The sequence below is a fragment of the Gasterosteus aculeatus genome, chromosome 8 (assembly GCF_964276395.1).
Source record: "Gasterosteus aculeatus chromosome 8, fGasAcu3.hap1.1, whole genome shotgun sequence".
Taxonomy (NCBI): Eukaryota; Metazoa; Chordata; class Actinopteri; order Perciformes; family Gasterosteidae; genus Gasterosteus; species Gasterosteus aculeatus.
The window spans coordinates 13,715,643-13,739,406 of NC_135695.1; the positions used below are offsets into that span (position 1 = coordinate 13,715,643).

General features: G+C 41.7%; 1 protein-coding gene across 1 annotated transcript; it reads right to left on the bottom strand.

The window, feature by feature from the left end:
• Nucleotides 1-2,559: 2,559 nt before the first annotated feature.
• Nucleotides 2,560-10,096, bottom strand: LOC120824193 (uncharacterized). Its single transcript, XM_040184844.2, has 9 exons — nucleotides 9,676-10,096; nucleotides 9,052-9,204; nucleotides 8,440-8,545; nucleotides 8,191-8,314; nucleotides 5,619-7,853; nucleotides 5,165-5,333; nucleotides 4,627-4,789; nucleotides 4,380-4,512; nucleotides 2,560-4,082 (listed from the first exon to the last, which is right to left on the bottom strand). Exons 1-9 carry the CDS (start codon nucleotides 9,738-9,740, stop codon nucleotides 3,916-3,918), a joined length of 3,315 nt encoding a protein of 1,104 aa, XP_040040778.2. The 5' UTR covers nucleotides 9,741-10,096; the 3' UTR covers nucleotides 2,560-3,915.
• Nucleotides 10,097-23,764: the final 13,668 nt, after the last annotated feature.

The window sequence follows — 23,764 nt, forward strand, 5'->3', positions numbered from 1 at the left end:
GCTCGCTTTGCATGTAGTTCAGATAAATGATTTATTTGCTATAGATATTAGCTTCCAAAATGATGAGCTGCTTTTTGCAGAAAAATATATTTGCATTTTAAAAGTCATGATAAAAAATAAATAAATAAATAACACCAGCAGCTAAAACCGTCAGATTTCATCCAAATATATTAGTATTATTCTGTTTGATAGGACGAATGCAGGACGCAATCGAATGGTAGGTATGTCATTTTATCCTCACCTGTTTATTTAATGTGGAATAAAATCTAATCTGCCTTCTACCTGTATTGCTGTATTTTATATAATAAAGTCACCGGTTCAGTCTTCATTGATGTCATGAGTCCTTTTCTTTACATCATTCTTTGGTGTAGTTGGAAAAAATGTCATAGCCTGCTCGTGGCTCAGGAGGAATAAAAGTTTTTACAAATAATATCAGTCGCCTCAAATATACCTACATCATGTCAAAAAGAAGAGAAGAGGAGGAAAAATGGGAAAAGACAGGTAATGTGACGAATTAATAGTTTATTACTTAGTAGTTATTGTTGGACTAACAATAGACTATAGTACGCTAATGTTTGGTACAATTGGTTCCAATATTCAGGTTTTGAAATCTCAATATTTATATCAATTCTTTATATCTAAAATAGTCAACGGCTGACATTTCACACATCAGGGTGAAAGAAACGTTTTTTCATTCTTCATAGTTTTTGTTGTATATCAAATATGAAACAAATAATGGTGCTGTACATTGTTGAAATTGTATATCATGACAAACCTCAAAGTGGGTAGAATAAACAAAGTCATAGTTTTCATTTAAAGTTGCGTCGCAAAGATTACACTGCAAAGTATGAAATAAAAAAAGTCATAAGAAACCAGTATGCGTAAGAATAGTATGTCATGGAAAAGGAAAATGTAATAGTACAAATTTTATTTTGTAACAGTATGTAAAGTAAAATGTAGTTTGTTGTAAAAAATGGCATATGGTTCCAACAAATGATAACAATATAGTGTAGAAGAAAAGCGATATCAATATGCATGGTGCATATACAGTATATATATATATATATATATATATATATATATAACTATATGATCCTTAAAATAATTTGATTATGTAGAATTACACATACAATCATCATATAATGTGATACTCTAGTCTGCAATAAACTGAGGTGTATCTATTCAAAACTGAATTTTTAAAAAATCTTTGAATGATATGCCGTAGAAATATATAAATTAAACGGTGTGCTGCAGAATGTATAGTGCCCATGTGGTACGTCACAAAAGGCACTAACATAGCAAAGTATAATATGCTGTATAAATGTCACTACAAAAAGTAATATAATATCCCACAATGTCAAACAAAATAAAAATATTTCTTAATATATCATTCCAAAGAATGGTATAGTATACTGTAGAAACTGCTATTATAACCATAGTAATATACCATAAAAATGTATTTGAAAAGGTAATTCTATGATATACCATTGTAGTATGCAAGAAAAAATGTAATGTAGTATGTCATAAAGTATCATGATATACAATCTAAAAATGTACTGTAAAAAGTAAAGTAAAAAATATAACCTAGCATAATATAAAAGTGGTAGTAATAGTATATAGATTGTAGTAATAGATCAAATTTGACAAATATCTGTAGGCCTAATATGTTTATTTCCAGGTCCTTTGTATTATATGATTTAAATGTATTTGTCCTAGGAACATAAAGCGTAAAGGCTTGTTTTTTTTTTTTTTTTTCATTGATATCTACGGGAATTGGTCGTCATTCATTTATTGTAATTCTTCCTTAATTCAACTCGACGCTGCCTTGAAATGGTACAAAGTACTGGAAAGCCTGAATAAAAGCTGATAAAACAATGGCACAAGGTAAAAAGACAGAGATAAACCTTTGTAGTTGTACGTGTGTGGTCATTTGCATTATAACTGAATGACTAACATACATCTCAACATTACAGCACAAGTTAAAGTCTGTCAGTCTAAGAGATGTGGACCATATCACAGTTGCAGGTGAACCATTTGCTAACCCTAAGTAGATATTTAATAAAATACGGGGAATTGCAACGACTAGGCCTAGAATATCAAGTAACGGATAATGGCCCCAATGACCCCCCCATGAACTTTAAAGATGTCCTTGTTAAATGGTTCAGTGGCTGTGTGGGATTGCAATGGTACAAACAGGGCAGCAACTCGCTGCTGCATATCGAATTACCATGACAATGTCTGAGTAATTATGTTATACTTATAACGGTTTGCTTCACAAAATGAGAGGTAATTGTCATATAATCTATTTACACGTAGTTTGTCAAAGCAGTGCTCGATGAAGACTCGTTACTATGTGACAGGTACAATCCTACAATGAATGGAAAACAAGTAATTACTTGACTTGTCCACTAGAGGGCCACCAGATAACAGACAAACAGGGAAGAAAGATCCAACCAGCAGAGGTTCACGTTAAGTGTATTTTTCTTTTGACTCCAGGGAAGAAACAAAGTCAAAGATGATGTTCATAATGAACAGAGAGCACTGCGTAACAGGTATGAGTAAATGATGGAGACATGAATGATACATTTATTTTTGACAATAAATCCAACATATCAAACATAGCTCACAATGAGGTGCCTTTTTAGAAATATAAGTAAATGCACAGTCATTGATATACACATCAGTTGTCATAGATATTTAATCTCATGACATTCATATCATAATAAAAAGTAAATGCCAATGATCAGGTGATCTTATGCTTTGATTTTCTTTAAGCTGAGGAGAGGGATGTAAAAAAAAGAACATGTTTGTTTACAAACAGTCCATATTAATGCATTTTGTATGAAATAAAACGTTCAGTCTCTAGATAATTGATCAAGTGCATTACATTGGGTAGACAAATGATGCTGATGCCATACATTTGTGCACCATGACATGAGATAATAAGAAAATACAAAATAAACAAATTTAATTCTAATTAGCGTCAAAGAAAAAGATGTTGAAACATCCTCAAACCAGTGTTCTGTGACTATACAAACTAGTTCTGTCTCCCTAACTTAACATACGGCTGATGCACTAACAACAAACAACCATCCAGTTCTACACTACAATTGTAAAGTCACACCTACAAGAAGAGTACACAAAGACACACACACACCGATCAGTCCTGAACACTTGCATATCATCTGCTTCCCCGCAATGCAGATTTTTAACAAAAACAAAGTAGCACAAGAAAGGAAATGGAAATCCAGTGATATTAGCACATTAAGTTTCTAAAAATATAAACATCTTTGTTGATTTATCCATTAAAACCAATAATGCTAGTCAGCCTCAGCTAAACGTACGGTCATATATGTTTACAGAACTACAAAATGTGATTCTCTACCAGGCTTATTTGGTAAATGACACTCACAGCTTGTTTAGTTTTTCCTTTCTGAATCAACTTGTGTATGGGAAATGTGACAGAAGTCAATTTGATTGTACTGAAATGCCTTTAAATGAGTACTACAGAGAACCAAATGTCCAAACTTTGTTCTGTTCATGTTTTTCCTTCTGTAAGACTGTTCATGTTAATTAACCCATATTTTATTTTACATATTATTCTACCCATCAGTATTTTGAAGATTCATCAATGTTGTCACATCTGGGCAGATTAGAAGTCATTTTATCAAACACAATTCACATTTGGAAAACAAGTGAAATGATCTTAACTGATTATATGGAAGGCGATTGAGATGACGGAGTTAAGGTATAAAAGAAACAATATTTCAGGGGATTCCTGAGATCTTCATTTTGTAAACCCCCACACACTCTTAAACACATTTTTTTTTAAATCAAAAGAATACTGAAACAGTGGCTTCTCCTCTGCACGTTGGCTGTTGTCCCCCCCCCCCCCCCCCCCCCGAGTGGGAGGTACTACTGTCTGATGTCTGCTGGTCTGAGCTGTCTCTCACCCTCTGCAAGGAAGATCTGCATGGCCCTGTAGAGCAGGTGGACGCCCAAGTCCCGCTTCCTCTTCACCTGCCAGGTGGACACGACGCCGTAAAAATCCCCTCGCTTCTGATTGGTGAGCATCTTCAAGCCTGGTGCCATTGAAGAGTAAAGAAAAAAAGGGTTTTAACATGCTGAACTGGCGTAATTCAATGGGTTTACGTATTGTTTATGGTGTTGAACATTTAAAAAAATAAAATCATATGCTAACAAAAATGTGGTACAGTCAAACAATTAGCTACATCAATTAAATGTGCTATATAATAAAACCAAAGTTGTTTAAAATGAGATTGTTGTCACATGGAGTAGGTTTTAAAAAATTCTCATGAAACGGGCATTGAAGGAGTGATTTGAAGCTGAAGGAGAGTTTCAGCCCTCGCCGTGCTCACCGATGGCCTCCACCATGCAGGCCTCTCTGGTGTAAGCCTCCACAGGGACGACATTCTGGAAACAGTGCAGAGAGACGACGCCCTGCTCCGCCTTCCACACCTGAAGGATGTGCTGCACCTTGGGGCACAATTTCTGCCACAGAGAGTATTTTGTTAGACCTATCTAAACAATTGTGTGCATCCGATTCATTTAAATGGACTCTGATAAGACCGATCTGTGTGTGTGTGTGTGTGTGTGCTGCCTTACCTTGGAAGTCTTGTCTCCTTTGAAGTACTCTAAAGCCTCGTACAGGTGGCTGTACGGCCGGGAGCGTTTCCCTTTGCCCACATAAAATATTGCGTTGGTAAACGTGTGGAAACACTCTTGTGGGGTCATGGTCTGACTGCGGAATGGAAGGTTTTTTGTCACTCTGGTGGAGGAGAAAAAAGAAAACAGCCATTTTAAAATGGTGATTAAGACGAAGGTCACTCGTAAAAATACACTGTGAGTTAAACATCGCTTTAAGTGTAGTTTTATCTCTGTTTAGAGTTGATAATGTAGCTGATAAACACAAACACGTTAATAGATACTGCGGTTTCAAATTTAGCAACTGCTTTACGTCCGGTTTGATCATCCCAGTGACATTAGTGATAAATGACAACTGACAAACAGGTTCTTTCTCTGATCAACGGTGGAAAAACATTTCAAACTGAAAAAAAAAAAAATCAAATGGCTGGAGTAGTAGAAATGATTTTCTATCCTGAGAGGGCCAAAGAAATAAATCCCAAATCAAGAGGCGGCCGACCTCGGGTCAAGCAGCAGGTAGTTGAAGCTGGACTTGATGATGCCCTCCCTCCACTTTCTGTTTTGATCCGGTTGGTCGAACTGCTGGCACAAAGCCTGCTCGTCCGCCTGACATTTGGGCAGCTCGAAGGTCCGCAGGGCGCGACACAGTTCCGGACTGTAGCCTAAATCTACAAAGAGGAAATAATAGAAGACAAGAAAATGATAAGAAAAGGATAACAAGTGTGTCAATAAACCTCTTTTGTTCAGTGTTGTTCACTCTGATCTAATCCACCCACAAAGCGATGCCTTCCTGATCCCCCTGAAAAGGTTCAATATCAAAAACACGTTACATTTTACACTTTCACGCTTTGCTAGAAGAGTGATTTCACAGTCAATTCAAGGAAAGAATGATCATTGTTGCCCATCTCCTCCTAAAACTGCGCACATCCAAAGCAAAAGCTCACTGCCATTACCTGTGTGTGGCTGGTCCGACGGCCTCTGGGGACGTGGGGACGGGGACGAGGACTCCTGCAGCAGCCGGCGCAGCCTCCGCACGTAAACGGGCCTGGTGCGGCTGCCGATGGGACCGGGGCTCTCGCCCAGCGCCAACAACCTCGACCTCAGCTCCTTGTCCGTCATCCCACTGGTGTCCGGCAGCAGCCCGTCCTCGTCGTCGCCTCCCTCCTTCTTGGGCGGCGGCGGCCGGTTCTCCTTCCCGGCCTGTGTCAGGTCGGCCTGCATGGAGCGCCAGTCGTAGAGGACGGTGTCCTCGGTGCTGCTGGCGCTCATGCTGGAGCTGAGCGAGGTGTTGGCCGTCGGCGGGACGTGGGTCTCGATCAGCTCGTGGCCCTGCTCCGAGTCGGTGTACAGGTACTCCACTGCTTCGTCCAGGTCCTGGATGAGCGGCCGCCCTCCCGGGGTGTAGGACAGGCTCGCCAGGCGCTGAGGCCTGACGCCGCACGACAGCCGGCTCATGCTGTACCTGGGGGTGCACCCGGTGCCTGGGGTGCAGGGCGGGTCGGAATCGTCCCTGGACCTCCTCGGGGAGAAATAGGTGGAGCTGGAGGAAGATGAGGCGGAGTCCGGCTGAGAGTCGTAGTCCTTAGTCATCAGGGCGTCCTCTTTCTTTAGGCCCTCCAGGTTGTCCTCGCCGGGAGCGGCATTTGGGGGGTTCTTCGTAGTTCCCTCGCTTGTGCTCGTCAGATCATCAGTCATAAAATCCTTGCTTCCAGCAACACCATGGCCCTGCATGGCCAGTATAACCTCCGCAAGGTTTCTTTCGTAGGCGTCCATTGAAGATTCCTCGCTTTCCTCCAGAATGAGCGTGTCACACAAAGTCTGCGATCCAGGAGCGGAATCGGTTGCGCTTCTGGAGAGGATGAGCGTATCCGCCTGGCTGCTGCTGCTGCTGCCGTCACTCGGACCAGCTGTGAGGGTGCCGGATGCCACGTCCCTGCGTTCTGCCGGATGTGCTGCTCCCACTGTGCCCCTCCCCGAATTGTACGGCGTACGACAAGCTGCGTGTGGTGAACTGTAAAAGTCTTCCCTGCTCTGAGACCGGGGCGTCTGCCGCCGCGTTCGGACCGGCGCGGGGAGGTTCACCTCTAACAAAGAGGACGTGCTGAGGAGGCTCTCGGAAGGTCTGCTGGTTCTCAACGAGCACCGGCTCAACCTGGAGCGAGTCCTGCCCGTTACGAAAGGACTGGGCGTGAACGAGAGCGGTAATATCCCAGCGGCTTCATCCTGCAGGGTGTCCGCCGCGGGCCGATGGACAGCGGGACTACCACACGGTTCAAATTCAGCCGCCGCAGAGGCCCCATGCACAGCGGGGTGCAGAGGAGCATCCAGTGTACTGACGTAATGGTCGCTCTCACAGCTACTATAATGACTACTACCCGACCCGCTGCTAGTGACACTAACAGGGGAAAGGACCGGCTGCTCTGGTAAATCCACCTCAGGCTCTGATAAATATTTGCCCTCCGCTTCGCCGTCGCTCTCTGCCAAAGCGCAGGAACCAACGACCGTTTTCTCCATGTCCTCCGCCGTGCCATCGCCGCTCTCCCTGCAGAAAACGTAAACGTGATCCGGCGACGTGACGTCGAGGCCCTGCTTGTGTAAAACGGTGGCCACGCGCTCTGAATCCAGGAAGTCGGAGTACTCGGACATGTCGAACGATAAGCCTTCGGGGCGCGGTTCAGGAGATTCAGGACTAAAAACAGGGAAATACTCATTGACATTTCTGAAGCTCACACTCCTGCGACTTGCCCGCCTGCAGGAGGATACTGGGAGAGTGTCTCTTCTAGAGGGGGAGCTTCCGCCCTCAGTTGTAGCACCTTGTTCATTTGTTTGTGATCCGGACGCAGCGTCGTCAAAAAATACCTCCTCTTTACAACTGGGCATTGCAGCTGCAGGTCCCACTGCAGACACACGAGTGCTTGATAGTATGGAGGGATATTCGGATGCACAATGCGAGGCGGGATTTGTCCAGTACTGGCTGCGATGCCTCTTTGCGTCCATATCAGAAAGTCTGTTATATGACGTTCCTCTGCAATCTGGCCTTCCATTAAGGTTGGACAGGTTGAAAAAGGATGAGCGCCTTGTGCTGCTCAACGGGGCTTCACCAAAGTCACTGATCGTGGAAGAGTGGGAACTGAAGCTGAACTCTGTTTCAGGGTAGCCGGACATGTCCGTTTGATCGGAATACACAGCTGTGGAGGAAAAAAAGATGTTATAAAAAGGAAAAATCCTACTACCAGCCAACCAAATCCTCTTCATTAAGTGTAGGACAGTTTGGCATACAGCCATGTACAACTATATGTACAATATATTTAATATTATATTGTAAATACAGCGATTTAGGAAGCACTTGTTCTTTAACAATCACGCATTACTATGACAACTTGCTTGCAGCCAATCATGACATTAAATTATTGACCAGCTGAATACATATCACTACTTTGTACTCTGCATTCAAGTGGTGGGATTTAGATGAAGTGTTTTAAGTCATCCCGGATAAAACAGAGGCTTTGAAAAAAAGACTCTCACAGTATTGGAATTGAGGTAACTCGTCTTCCTCAGTTTCCATGGAGCTTAACTGGTACTCCTGCAGGAGCTGAGCACATCTTCGATTCTCCTGTTGCTCTGCAAGCTGCCCCGGTGTATGCCCTTCCTAAAGAAAAGAAGGACAACAGGTGTAAACCAAACTGAAGGAAACATTTACGGCCTTGTTAGAGCGCAGGGGTGGCAGCATTTATAGGGGAAAAAAAGAACAATAACAATAAAAACAAGGCTTACATTATGTTTGATGTTTGGGTTCCCTCCGTTCATCAAGAGCAGCTTCAGATTCTGGTAACACCCCCACACTGCAGCAATGTGAAGAGGAGTCAGGCCATCCGATGCCCTGGGAGAAATATTCACATTATGATTAACAGTGGCGTTTGACTATATTTAAACATATCCCCAAATAAAGGAACCTATTGGATGTAATGGAAAGTTGCTGCAGGTTTTATGGGAGGCAACCACACTGTTAAAGCACAACAATCTATGCAACCTTCACATACACTAGATCCACAATCAAAAGAGACTTCGCGGTCATTAGGGTCGTCGTGGCGCAGGGGTTAGGTTGGTGGTTCGAGTCCAGGCTGCCCCATGTTCCATGTCGAAGTGTCCCTGAGCAAGACACCTAACCCCTAATTGCTTTTTTGCCAGGCAAAAATGTGAAAAAGCCATGGGTTTAAAGTGTAATGTAAGTCGCTCTGGATAAAAGCGTCTGCTAAATGACCTGTAATGTAATGTAATATTAAAACAATTTCAAACCAACCAGGCTTCACACTGCAGTTGTTTAGATAGGTCAAGAGTAAAATTACCCAACAAGGTGTCATGGTGATTCAGGACTTTTGTCCATACCTGACATTGGGGTCTGCTCCGTGTTGCAGGAACATTTTCAAACAGCGCTTGTTCTTCTCAGTCTCTTTGCCGGCAGCCAGATGTATCGCAGCGACCCCTTTACTGCCCACCAGGTCAGGGCAGGCTCCTTGGGAGAGAAGCAGCATCACCGACCTGCCGATGGAGAGACGCCGGTTACAGTCGGACATTCTGATTGTTTTGGGGAATCCAGGTGTGTTCTATTGGAAAAGGGCATGATGTCCTCTTCTTTATTTGAAATAAGAAACTTTGAGTGATGAGAATTTTGTTTTCAAAAAACAAGTGACTGATATTAAGGGGACTATGTTCATTCTATAATAGAAGTATAACCACACAGCCAGTTACATCATATAACCAGCTGCGTCACATAATAATATGTATATTTATTTCAATAACAATAGTCGTCGTACAGGACAACACGCGTTGTCTTTTGAGGACTTTAGAGACGTCATTACATGTCAAAAAGACTGGGAAAAACTTCTTGAAACCACCACTTAACGAATCAACTGCATCAGGAAATGAACTGGGATGGCGTTAAAGGCATGTTAACTGGTTAGCTAGCGCTACGTAAACACATGCGTGTAAGGTCAACAACAAAGACATCACCTCGGGTCTCCGTCGTCCACCGCTTTACACAGTTGACTCTCGAGCCTCCTCTTCTTTCGATCCATGACCAGAACTTATCGCGGTATCAAGGTTCTGCGGTCGAGTGTCGGCACATTTCGACTCGGACCACCGCCGAGTGGAGCTCTGGATATTAACGTTTAACCGAGGCTAGCCGCGCATGCTACGATGACAGCTAACAGAAGAAACATATTCAGCCAACGAACGTTCAGTTAACGGCGTTTGAATGCGCAGTCATAGCGTTTCATCTCTAGTTGTGCGTCTTAACCAGATTAGAGATGGACTCGTCGAACTCTGTTTTCGAAGACCAGTTATTTATCAAGTATTCTTAGCTCGCGGGGGGAAAAAGACGGATATGTTTATTGAAATTCCCTCCAAGACCGCGAGCCCTCCCCTTCTGGTAGCTAGCGGAAGTCCCGCCCCTTGTCTCCTCCGATTGGACAATGCTGCCATGTCACGTTTTCTTTGGTACTTATTATTGCTAATTAGTTGGAATGCATTGAGATGCATTCCAAGTATTGTTCTTCGAATCTTTGTTGGAATGCATTAGATGCATTCCAAGTATTGTTCTTCGAATCTTTATTTCTTCAACTTCTTCTATTTCTTCCGCGCCCCCTTTCAACTCCTTCACATTTTCAGCTATTAAAATCCTTCAAATATTAAAATGTTCAGCTCCTTTCTGGCTTGAGGGCTATGACTTTTCAGCTTTCTACATCTTATGCTTGAATTTATATAAATCAATAATCATTAATATTTTAACATGGTTTTCAAATGGAGTTTGCCTTCAAATCCTCCTAAACTTCTTCAACTTTCAGATTTTTCAGCTTCGCAAATCTTTCAGCTACAGACACCATTTCAACTTTCAAATGTTGACACAAGTCTCAACTATTTTATGAAAAAAACTGCTTCTTGATATCTATTGTACTTTTTTCATAATCACTGATTATGTTTCACTAGTTCTTCGCTCCGTTTCTGACTTTTACATGAGTGTGTATTGCGTCTGCTAGAGTGGAGAGCTCGAGGCTAGAGTGTGGGGCATCGCAGGAATCTGGTAAAAAAAGTATGGAACTTCTGTCCTTGCAGCCAAAGTATACACTCTAGAGGCTTCATTTCTTCAGATTAATGAGGGTATGGTTGTGCTGATTGGATTAATGTGTTCATGGAATCCCAGAGTTCTTTAGTTTTGGCGCAAGGAGTGTTTGAGTGACACAACCTCTGCCAAAAGCCCCATAGGCTCCAATACAAATCTGCCGACATATTTCTCACAAAAATCCACAAGGTACACGTTTTGTCAACGGCCATAGGAGCCGTATTTATTACCGGACAGACATAAAAACACATCCACGCGTTCGGTAGAGTCTTGGGTCTCATACAAACGCCGTATTTTTTTAGATAGCTGTTATAGTTTTGCGCTGGTTCTCATTTGTTTGAGGTGTGGATTCTGTGTAACTTGCTGTCCTGTGTCTGCACTTTTGCAGCCGCACAGGTGCGTCGTTGTCGTGGTTACGAGCACTCACATGCTGCAGGATCTGTCTGTGGCTCACAGCTGCTCGCTCCTATGACCTGATTAGTGGAGTCACATGACGCAGCTATGCTTTCTGTCAACAGACCAATATGATAAAGACACTAGCCCCCCCTCCCCCCTCCACCCTGACCTCTACTTACTGTTAATCACTCTCAGTCAGTCAGTCAGTCTAATTCTCCTCCCCTCTCCCTCTCTTCCTCACCACCATTCCCTTCCTCACCCTCTCACCCTCCCTCCCTCTATCTACACCCCCCCACCCCACCCAATCCAATAGGTGCGCCGTTGCCGTGGTTACTCGTAAACACGCTGCAGTATCTCTGTGTGTGACTCACAGCTGCTCCAATGACCTGATTAGTGGAGTCACATGACGCAGCTATGCTTTCTGTCAACAGACCAATATGATAAAGACACTAGCCCCCCCTCCCCCCTCCCCCCTGACCTCTACTTACTGTTAATCACTCTCAGTCAGTCTAATTCTCCTCCCCTCTCCCTCTCTTCCTCACCACCATTCCCTTCCTCACCCTCTCACCCTCCCTCCCTCTATCTACACCCCCCCACCCCACCCAATGCAATAGGTGCGCCGTTGCCGTGGTTACTCGTAAACACGCTGCAGTATCTCTGTGTGTGACTCACAGCTGCTCCAATGACCTGATTAGTGGAGTCACATGACGCAGCTATGCTTTCTGTTAACAGACCAATATGATAAAGACACTCGCCCCCCCTCCCCCCTCCACCCTGACCTCTTCTTACTGTTAATCACTCAGTCAGTCAGTATGTCTGTCTATTTCTCCTCCTCTATCTCTTCCTCACCACCCCTCCCTTCCTCACCCTCTCACCCTCCCTCCCTCTATCTACACCCCCCCAACCCACCCAATCCAATAATTTCAAAAATAAAAGCCACATGGAGGGAATTTTTACTGTAATGTTTGTGATGAGGCCTATTAATTAAAAACTTCTTAGTTTGAATAACAAACATTCTGTCTCCCACTACGAATATTACTCGTACTTCTAGTACTACAACTGATACTTCTACTACCATACTACTAGTATTTCTACTGCTATTAATACTACAACTACTACTAATGTTATTACAAATACGACTATGGCTAATAGTATTACAGCTGTTTCTACTGCTATTGATACTAAACCTACTATTACTGCTAGTACTACTAATACCACAATTATAACTAATACTACTACTAATATTACTACAAACAATTTTAAACAAATTTAAGCTCCTGCAACTTCTGTTTTTAGAAAATCTATTGAAATTCAGCTTCCCCACTTCCTGTATTTTCAGCAGTTCTTTAAAATAATTTCAGCTATTCTTATGCCTCTATCAACAGCAATTTTTCACTATTCATTTCTGTATTTTTTTGCAATATTTCAAATTTATTTCAGCTGTTTTCATTTCTGCTTTTTCAGCAAATCTATTGAAATTCCTTTCAGCTTCTCCCATTTCTGTATTTTCAGCAATTTCAAATTCATTTCAGCTTTTCTAATATCTATAATTTCAGCAAATGTATTCAAATTCCCTTCAACTTTCTGTATTTTCAGCTATTTTAAAAAGTTCATTTCAGCTTTCAGCTTTTTGCATTCCAACGCATTTTCAGCAGGAAATGCATTTTCTAGTTGTTGGAATGCATTAACGATGCATTCCAAGTATTGTTCTTCGAATCTTTATTCTTCAGCTTCTTCTATTTCTTCCGCGGCACCTTTCAACTCCTTCACACTTTCAGCTATTTAAAATGTTCAAATATTAAAATGTTCAGCTCCTTTCTGGCTTGAGGGCTATGACTTTTCAGCTTTCTACCTCTTATGCTTGAATTTATATAAATCAATAATCATTAATATTTTAACATGGTTTTCAAATGGAGTTTGCTTTCAAATCCTCCTAAACTTCTTCAACTTTCAGATTTTTCAGCTTCGCGAATCTTTCAGCTACAGACACCATTTCAACTCTCAAATGTTCACACAAGTCTCAACTATTTTATGAAAAAAACTGCTTCTTGATATCTATTGTACTTTTTTCATAATCACTGATTATGTTTCACTAGTTTTTCGCTCCGTTTCTGACTTTTACATGAGTGTGTATTGCGTCTGCTAGAGTGGAGAGCTCGAGGCTAGAGGCTGAAGCAGCGCAGAAATCTGGTTAAAAAAGTATGGAACTTTTGTCCTTGCAGCCAAAGTATACACTCTAGAGGCTTCATTTCTTCAGATTAATGAGGGTATGGTTGTGCTGATTGGATTAATGTGTTCATGGAATCCCAGAGTTTTTTAGTTTTGGCGCAAGGAGTGTTTGAGTGACACAACCTCTGCCAAAAGCCCCATAGGCTCCAATACAAATCTGCCGACATATTTCTCACAAAAATCCACAAGGTACACGTTTTGTAAACGGCCATAGGAGCCGTATTTATTACCGGACAGACATAAAAACACATCCACGCGTTCGGTAGAGTCTTGGGTCTCATACAAACGCCGTATTTTTTAGATAGCTGTTATAGTTTTGCGCTGGTTCTCATTTGTTTGAGGTGTGGATTCTGTGTAACTCGCTGTCCTGTGTCTGCACTTTTGCAGCCGCACAGGTGCGTCGTTGTCGTGGTTACTCGCTCACACGCTGCAGGATCTGTCTGTGACTCACAGCTGCTCCTTGTGACCTGATTAGTGGAGTCACATGACGCAGCTATGCTTTCTGTCAACAGACCAATATGATAAAGACACTCGCCCCCCCTCCCCCCTCCACCCTGACCTCTACTTACTGTTAATCACTGTCAGTCAGTCAGTCAGTCTAATTCTCCTCCCCTCTCCCTCTCTTCCTCACCACCATTCCCTTCCTCACCCTCTCACCCTCCCTCCCTCTATCTACACCCCCCCACCCCACCCAATGCAATAGGTGCGCCGTTGCCGTGGTTACTCGTAAACACGCTGCAGTATCTCTGTGTGTGACTCACAGCTGCTCCAATGACGTGATTAGTGGAGTCACATGACGCAGCTATGCTTTCTGTCAACAGACCAATATGATAAAGACACTCGACCCCCCTCCCCCCTCCACCCTGACCTCTTCTCACTGTTAATCACTCAGTCAGTCAGTATGTCTGTCTATTTCTCCTCCTCTCTCTCTCCCTCTATCTCTTCCTCACCACCCCTCCCTTCCTCACCCTCTCACCCTCCCTCCCTCTATCTACACCCCCCCAACCCACCCAATAATTTCAAAATAAAAGCCACATGGAGGGAATTTTTACTGTAATGTTTGTGATGAGGCCTATTAATTAAAAACTTCTTAGTTTGAATAACAAACATTCTGTCTCCCACTACGAATATTACTCGTACTTCTAGTACTACAACTGATACTTCTACTACCATACTACTAGTATTTCTACTGCTATTAATACTACAACTACTACTAATGTTATTACAAATACGACTATGGCTAATAGTATTACAGCTGTTTCTACTGCTATTGATACTAAACCTACTATTACTGCTAGTACTACTAATACCACAATTATAACTAATACTACTACTAATATTACTACAAACAATTTTAAACAAATTTAAGCTCCTGCAACTTCTGTTTTTAGAAAATCTATTGAAATTCAGCTTCCCCACTTCCTGTATTTTCAGCAGTTCTTTAAAATAATTTCAGCTATTCTTATGCCTCTATCAACAGCAATTTTTCAATATTCATTTCTGTATTTTTTTGCAATATTTCAAATTTATTTCAGCTGTTTTCATTTCTGCTTTTTCAGCAAATCTATTGAAATTCCTTTCAGCTTCTCCCATTTCTGTATTTTCAGCAATTTCAAATTCATTTCAGCTTTTCTAATATCTATAATTTCAGCAAATGTATTCAAATTCCCTTCAACTTTCTGTATTTTCAGCTATTTTAAAAAGTTCATTTCAGCTTTCAGCTTTTTGCATTCCAACGCATTTTCAGCAGGAAATGCATTTTCTAGTTGTTGGAATGCATTGAGATGCATTCCAAGTATTGTTCTTCGAATCTTTATTCTTCATCTTCTATTTCTTCCGCGGCACCTTTCAACTCCTTCACACTTTCAGCTATTAAAACCGTTCAAATATTAAAATGTTCAGCTCCTTTCTGGCTTGAGGGCTATGACTTTTCAGCTTTCTACCTCTTATGCTTGAATTTATATAAATCAATAATCATTAATATTTTAACATGGTTTTCAAATGGAGTTTGCTTTCAAATCCTCCTAAACTTCTTCAACTTTCAGATTTTTCAGCTTCGCAAATCTTTCAGCTACAGACACCATTTAAACTTTCAAATGTTGACACAGGTCTAAACTATTTTATGAAAAAAACTGCTTGTGGATATCTATTGTACTTTTTTCATAATCACTGATTATGTTTCACTAGTTTTTCGCTCCGTTTCTGACTTTTACATGAGTGTGTATTGCGTCTGCTACAGTGGAGAGCTCGACGGCTAGAGTGTGGGGCATCGCAGGAATCTGGTTAAAAAAATATGGAACTTCTGTCCTTGCAGCCAAAGTATACACTCTAGAGGCTTCATTTCTTCAGATTAATGAGGGTATGGTTGTGCTGATTGGATTAATGTGTTCATGGAATCCCAGAGTTTTTTAGTTTTGGCGCAAGGAGTGTTTGAGTGACACAACCTCTGCCAAAAGCCCCATAGGCTCCAATACAAATCTGCCGACATATTTCTCACAAAAATCCACAAGGTACACGTTCTGTCAACGGCCATAGGAGCCGTATTCATTACCGGACAGACATAAAAACACATCCACGCGTTCGGTAGAGTCTTGGGTCTCATACAAACGCCGTATTTTTTAGATAGCTGTTATAGTTTTGAGCTGGTTCTCATTTGTTTGAGGTGTGGATTCTGTGTAACTCGCTGTCCTGTGTCTGCACTTTTGCAGCCGCACAGGTGCGTCGTTGTCGTGGTTACGAGCACTCACACGCTGCAGGATCTGTCTGTGGCTCACAGCTGCTCCTTGTGACCTGATTAGTGGAGTCACATGACGCAGCTATGCTTTCTGTCAACAGACCAATATGATAAAGACACTCGCCCCCCCTCCCCCCTCCACCCTGACCTCTACTTACTGTTAATCACTGTCAGTCAGTCAGTCAGTCTAATTCTCCTCCCCTCTCCCTCTCTTCCTCACCACCATTCCCTTCCTCACCCTCTCACCCTCCCTCCCTCTATCTACACCCCCCCACCCCACCCAATCCAATAGGTGCGCCGTTGCCGTGGTTACTCGTAAACACGCTGCAGTATCTCTGTGTGTGACTCACAGCTGCTCCAATGACGTGATTAGTGGAGTCACATGACGCAGCTATGCTTTCTGTCAACAGACCAATATGATAAAGACACTAGCCCCCCCTCCCCCCTCCCCCCTGACCTCTACTTACTGTTAATCACTCTCAGTCAGTCTAATTCTCCTCCCCTCTCCCTCTCTTCCTCACCACCATTCCCTTCCTCACCCTCTCACCCTCCCTCCCTCTATCTACACCCCCCCACCCCACCCAATCCAATAGGTGCGCCGTTGCCGTGGTTACTCGTAAACACGCTGCAGTATCTCTGTGTGTGACTCACAGCTGCTCCAATGACGTGATTAGTGGAGTCACATGACGCAGCTATGCTTTCTGTCAACAGACCAATATGATAAAGACACTAGCCCCCCCTCCCCCCTCCCCCCTGACCTCTACTTACTGTTAATCACTCTCAGTCAGTCAGTCAGTCTAATTCTCCTCCCCTCTCCCTCTCTTCCTCACCACCATTCCCTTCCTCACCCTCTCACCCTCCCTCCCTCTATCTACACCCCCCCACCCCACCCAATGCAATAGGTGCGCCGTTGCCGTGGTTACTCGTAAACACGCTGCAGTATCTCTGTGTGTGACTCACAGCTGCTCCAATGACGTGATTAGTGGAGTCACATGACGCAGCTATGCTTTCTGTCAACAGACCAATATGATAAAGACACTCGCCCCCCCTCCCCCCTCCACCCTGACCTCTTCTCACTGTTAATCACTCAGTCAGTCAGTATGTCTGTCTATTTCTCCTCCTCTCTCTCTCCCTCTATCTCTTCCTCACCACCCCTCCCTTCCTCACCCTCTCACCCTCCCTCCCTCTATCTACACCCCCCCAACCCACCCAATCCAATAATTTCAAAATAAAAGCCACATGGAGGGAATTTTTACTGTAATGTTTGTGATGAGGCCTATTAATTAAAAACTTCTTAGTTTGAATAACAAACATTCTGTCTCCCACTACAAATATTACTCGTACTTCTAGTACTACAACTGATACTTCTACTACCATACTACTAGTATTTCTACTGCTATTAATGCTACAACTACTACTAATGTTATTACAAATACTACTATGGCTAATAGTATTCCAGCTGTTTCTACTGCTATTGATACTAAACCTACTATTACTGCTTATACTGCTAGTACTACTAATACCACAATTATAACTAATACTACTACTAATATTACTACAAACAATTTTAAACAAATTTAAGCTCCTGCAACTTCTGTTTTTAGAAAATCTATTGAAATTCAGCTTCCCCACTTCCTGTATTTTCAGCAGTTCTTTAAAATAATTTCAGCTATTCTTATGCCTCTATCAACAGCAATTTTTTAATATTCATTTCTGTATTTTTTTGCAATATTTCAAATTTATTTCAGCTGTTTTCATTTCTGCTTTTTCAGCAAATCTATTGAAATTCCTTTCAGCTTCTCCCATTTCTGTATTTTCAGCAATTTCAAATTCATTTCAGCTTTTCAAATATCTGTCATTTCAGCAAATGTATTCAAATTCCCTTCAACTTTCTGTATTTTCAGCTATTTTCAAATATTCAGTGCAGCTTTCAGCTTTTTGCATTCCAACGCATTTTCAGCAGGAAATGCCTTTTCTAGTTGTTGGAATGCATTGAGATGCATTCCAAGTATTGTTCTTCGAATCTTTATTCCGACTTATTATTATGTTTCTTCTATTTCTTCCGCGCCCCCTTTCAACTCCTTCACATTTTCAGCTATTAAAATCCTTCAAATATTAAAATGTTCAGCTCCTTTCTGGCTTGAGGGCTATGACTTTTCAGCTTTCCACCTCTTATGCTTGAATTTATATAAATCAATAATCATTAATATTTTAACATGGTTTTCAAATGGAGTTTGCTTTCAAATCCTCTTCAACTTCTTCAACTTTCAGATTTTTCAGCTTCGCGAATCTTTCAGCTACAGACACCATTTCAACTCTCAAATGTTCACACAAGTCTCAACTATTTTATGAAAAAAACTGCTTCTTGATATCTATTGTACTTTTTTCATAATCACTGATTATGTTTCACTAGTTTTTCGCTCCGTTTCTGACTTTTACATGAGTGTGTATTGCGTCTGCTAGAGGCGGGGCCTCGCAGGCTAGAGTGTGGGGCATCGCAGAAATCTGGTTTAAAAAGTATGGAACTTCTGTCCTTGCAGCCAAAGTATACACTCTAGAGGCTTCATTTCTTCAGATTAATGAGGGTATGGTTGTGCTGATTGGATTAATGTGTTCATGGAATCCCAGAGTTTTTTAGTTTTGGCGCAAGGAGTGTTTGAGTGACACAACCTCTGCCAAAAGCCCCATAGGCTCCAATACAAATCTGCCGACATATTTCTCACAAAAATCCACAAGGTACACGTTCTGTCAACGGCCATAGGAGCCGTATTTATTACCGGACAGACATAAAAAGCACATCCACGCGTTCGGTAGAGTCTTGGGTCTCATACAAACGCCGTATTTTTTAGATAGCTGTTATAGTTTTGCGCTGGTTCTCATTTGTGTGAGGTGTGGATTCTGTGTAACTTGCTGCCATGTCTCTGCATTTTGCAGCCGTTAATGATCACAGGTGCGCCGTTGTCGTGGTTACGAGCACTCACACGCTGCAGGATCTGTCTGTGGCTCACAGCTGCTCCTATGACCTGATTAGTGGAGTCACATGACGCAGCTATGCTTTCTGTCAACAGACCAATATGATAAAGACACTCGCCCCCCCTCCCCCCTCCCCCCTCCACCCTGACCTCTTCTCACTGTTAATCACTCAGTCAGTCAGTCTGTCTAATTCTCCTCCCCTCTCCCTCTCTATCTCTTCCTCACCACCCCTCCATTCCTCACCCTCTCACCCTCCCTCCCTCTATCTACACCCCCCCACCCCACCCAATCCAATAGGTGCGCCGTTGTCGTGGTTACTCGCTCACACGCTGCAGGATCTGTCTGTGGCTCACAGCTGCTCCTATGACCTGATTAGTGGAGTCACATGACGCAGCTATGCTTTCTGTCAACAGACCAATATGATAAAGACACTCGCCCCCCCTCCCCCCTCCACCCTGACCTCTTCTCACTGTTAATCACTCAGTCAGTCAGTATGTCTGTCTATTTCTCCTCTCTCTCTCTCTCTCCCTCTATCTCTTCCTCACCACCCCTCCCTTCCTCACCCTCTCACCCTCCCTCCCTCTATCTACACCCCCCCACCCCACCCAATCCAATAATTTCAAAATAAAAGCCCCATGGAGGGAATTTTTACTGTAATGTTTGTGATGAGGCCTATTAATTAAAAACTTCTTAGTTTGAATAACAAACATTCTGTTTCCCAACCCCCCTCACCCAATTCCATCATTACAAACTAAAAGCTTCAATGATTATCTGTACCTTAACCATGAAGCGGTTTCGTTGAAATACGCATTGCTCTTTCAAATACTACTATAACCACTACGAATATTACTAGTACTTCTAGTAGAACTACAACTGATACTTCTACTACCATACTACTAGTATTTCTACTGCTATTAATACAACTACTACTAATGTTATTAAAAATACTACTATGGCTAATAGTATCAGTATTCCAGCTGTTTCTACTGCTATTGATACTAAACCGACTTCTACTGCTAGTACTGATACCCAAATTACAACTAACATTACTACAAACAATTTTAAACCTCTTTTTATTCATCTCAGCTTTTGTTATTTCTGTACTTTTTAAAATTCATTTAAGCTCCTGCAACTTCTGTTTTGCAATATTTCACATTTATTTCAGCTGTTTTCATTTCTGCTTTTTCAGCAAATCTATTGAAATTCCTTTCAGCTTCTCCCATTTCTGTATTTTCAGCTATTTCAAATTAATTTCAGCTTTTCTAATATCTTTTATTTCAGCAAATGTATTCAAATTCCCTTCAACTTTCTGTATTTTCAGCTATTTTTAAATATTCAGCAAATGTATTCAAATTCCCTTCAACTTTCTGTATTTTCAGCTATTTTTAAATATTCAGTGCAGCTTTCAGCTTTTTGCATTCCAACGCATTTTCAGCAGGAAATGCCTTTTCTAGTTATTCTATTTCTTCCGCGCGACCTTTCAACTCCTTCACATTTTCAGCTATTTAAACCGTTCAAATATTAAAATGTTCAGCTCCTTTCTGGCTTTAAGGCTATGACTTTTCAGCTTTCTACCACTTATGCTTGAATTTATATAAATCAATAATCATAAATATTTTAACATGGTTTTCCAATGGAAATTGTTTTCAAATCCTCCTTAAACTTCTTCAACTTTCAGACTTTTCAGCTTCCCCAATCTTTCAGCTACAGACACCATTTAAACTTTCAAATGTTGACACAAGTCTCAACTATTTTATGAAAAAAACTGCTTCTTGATATCTATTGTACTTTTTTCATAATCACTGATTATGTTTCACTAGTTCTTCGCTCCGTTTCTGACTTTTACATGAGTGTGTATTGCGTCTGCTAGAGTGGAGAGCTCCAGGGCTAGAGTGTGGGGCATCGCAGGAATCTGGTTAAAAAAATATGGAACTTTTGTCCTTGCAGCCAAAGTATACACTCTAGAGGCTTCATTTCTTCAGATTAATGAGGGTATGGTTGTGCTGATTGGATTAATGTGTTCATGGAATCCCAGAGTTCTTTAGTTTTGGCGCAAGGTGTGTTTGAGTGACACAACCTCTGCCAAAAGCCCCATAGGCTCCAATACAAATCTGCCGACATATTTCTCACAAAAATCCACAAGGTACACGTTTTGTAAACGGCCATAGGAGCCGTATTTATTACCGGACAGACATAAAAAGCACATCCACGCGTTCGGTAGAGTCTTGGGTCTCATACAAACGCCGTATTTTTTAGATAGCTGTTATAGTTTTGCGCTGGTTCCCATTTGTTTGAGGTGTGGATTCTGTGTAACTTGCTGCCATGTCTCTCCCTTTTGCAGCCGCACAGGTGCGGCGTTGTCGTGGTTACGAGCACTCACACGCTGCAGGATCTGTCTGTGACTCACAGCTGCTCCTTGTGACCTGATTAGTGGAGTCACATGACGCAGCTATGCTTTCTGTCAACAGACCAATATGATAAAGACACTCGCCCCCCCTCCCCCCTCCACCCTGACCTCTTCTCACTGTTAATCACTCTCAGTCAGTCAGTCTGTCTAATTCTCCTCCCCTCTCCCTCTCTATCTCTTCCTCACCACCCCTCCATTCCTCACCCTCTCACCCTCCCTCCCTCTATCTACACCCCCCCACCCCACCCAATCCAATAGGTGCGCCGTTGTCGTGGTTACTCGCTCACACGCTGCAGGATCTCTGTCTGTGGCTCAAAGCTGCTCCTATGACCTGATTAGTGGAGTCACATGACGCAGCTATGCTTTCTGTCAACAGACCAATATGATAAAGACACTCGCCCCCCTCCCCCCTCCACCCTGACCTCTACTTACTGTTAATCACTCAGTCAGTCAGTATGTCTGTCTATTTCTCCTCTCTCTCTCTCCCTCTATCTCTTCCTCACCACCCCTCCCTTCCTCACCCTCTCACCCTCCCTCCCTCTATCTACACCCCCCCACCCCACCCAATCCAATAATTTCAAAATAAAAGCCCCATGGAGGGAATTTTTACTGTAATGTCTGTGATGAGGCCTATTAATTAAAAACTTTTAAGTGTGAATAACAAACATTCTGTCTCCCACTACGAATATTACTCGTACTTCTAGTACTACAACTGATACTTCTACTACCATACTACTAGTATTTCTACTGCTATTGATACTACAACTACTACTAATGTTATTACAAATACTACTATGGCTAATAGTATTCCAGCTGTTTCTACTGCTATTGATACTAAACCTACTTTTACTGCTTATACTGCTAGTACTACTAATACCACAATTATAACTAATACTACTACTATTATTACTACAAACAATTTTAAACAAATTTAAGCTCCTGCAACTTCTGTTTTTAGAAAATCTATTGAAATTCAGCTTCCCCACTTCCTGTATTTTCAGCAGTTCTTTAAAATAATTTCAGCTATTCTTATGCCTCTATCAACAGCAATTTTTTAATTTTCATTTCTGTATTTTTTTGCAATATTTCAAATTTATTTCAGCTGTTTTCATTTCTGCTTTTTCAGCAAATCTATTGAAATTCCTTTCAGCTTCTCCCATTTCTGTATTTTCAGCAATTTCAAATTCATTTCAGCTTTTCTAATCTTTTCAGCAAATGTACTCAAATTCCCTTCAACTTTCTGTATTTTCAGCTATTTTTAAATATTCAGCAAATGTATTCAAATTCCCTTCAACTTTCTGTATTTTCAGCTATTTTTAAATATTCAGTGCAGCTTTCAGCTTTTTGCATTCCAACGCATTTTCAGCAGGAAATGCATTTTCTAGTTGTTGGAATGCATTGAGATGCATTCCAAGTATTGTTCTTCGAATCTTTATTCTTCATCTTCTATTTCTTCCGCGGCACCTTTCAACTCCTTCACACTTTCAGCTATTAAAACCGTTCAAATATTAAAATGTTCAGCTCCTTTCTGGCTTGAGGGCTATGACTTTTCAGCTTTCTACCTCTTATGCTTGAATTTATATAAATCAATAATCATTAATATTTTAACATGGTTTTCAAATGGAGTTTGCTTTCAAATCCTCCTAAACTTCTTCAACTTTCAGATTTTTCAGCTTCGCAAATCTTTCAGCTACAGACACCATTTAAACTTTCAAATGTTGACACAGGTCTAAACTATTTTATGAAAAAAACTGCTTGTGGATATCTATTGTACTTTTTTCATAATCACTGATTATGTTTCACTAGTTTTTCGCTCCGTTTCTGACTTTTACATGAGTGTGTATTGCGTCTGCTACAGTGGAGAGCTCGACGGCTAGAGTGTGGGGCATCGCAGGAATCTGGTTAAAAAAATATGGAACTTCTGTCCTTGCAGCCAAAGTATACACTCTAGAGGCTTCATTTCTTCAGATTAATGAGGGTATGGTTGTGCTGATTGGATTAATGTGTTCATGGAATCCCAGAGTTTTTTAGTTTTGACGCAAGGAGTGTTTGAGTGACACAACCTCTGCCAAAAGCCCCATAGGCTCCAATACAAATCTGCCGACATATTTCTCACAAAAATCCACAAGGTACACGTTCTGTCAACGGCCATAGGAGCCGTATTCATTACCGGACAGACATAAAAACACATCCACGCGTTCGGTAGAGTCTTGGGTCTCATACAAACGCCGTATTTTTTAGA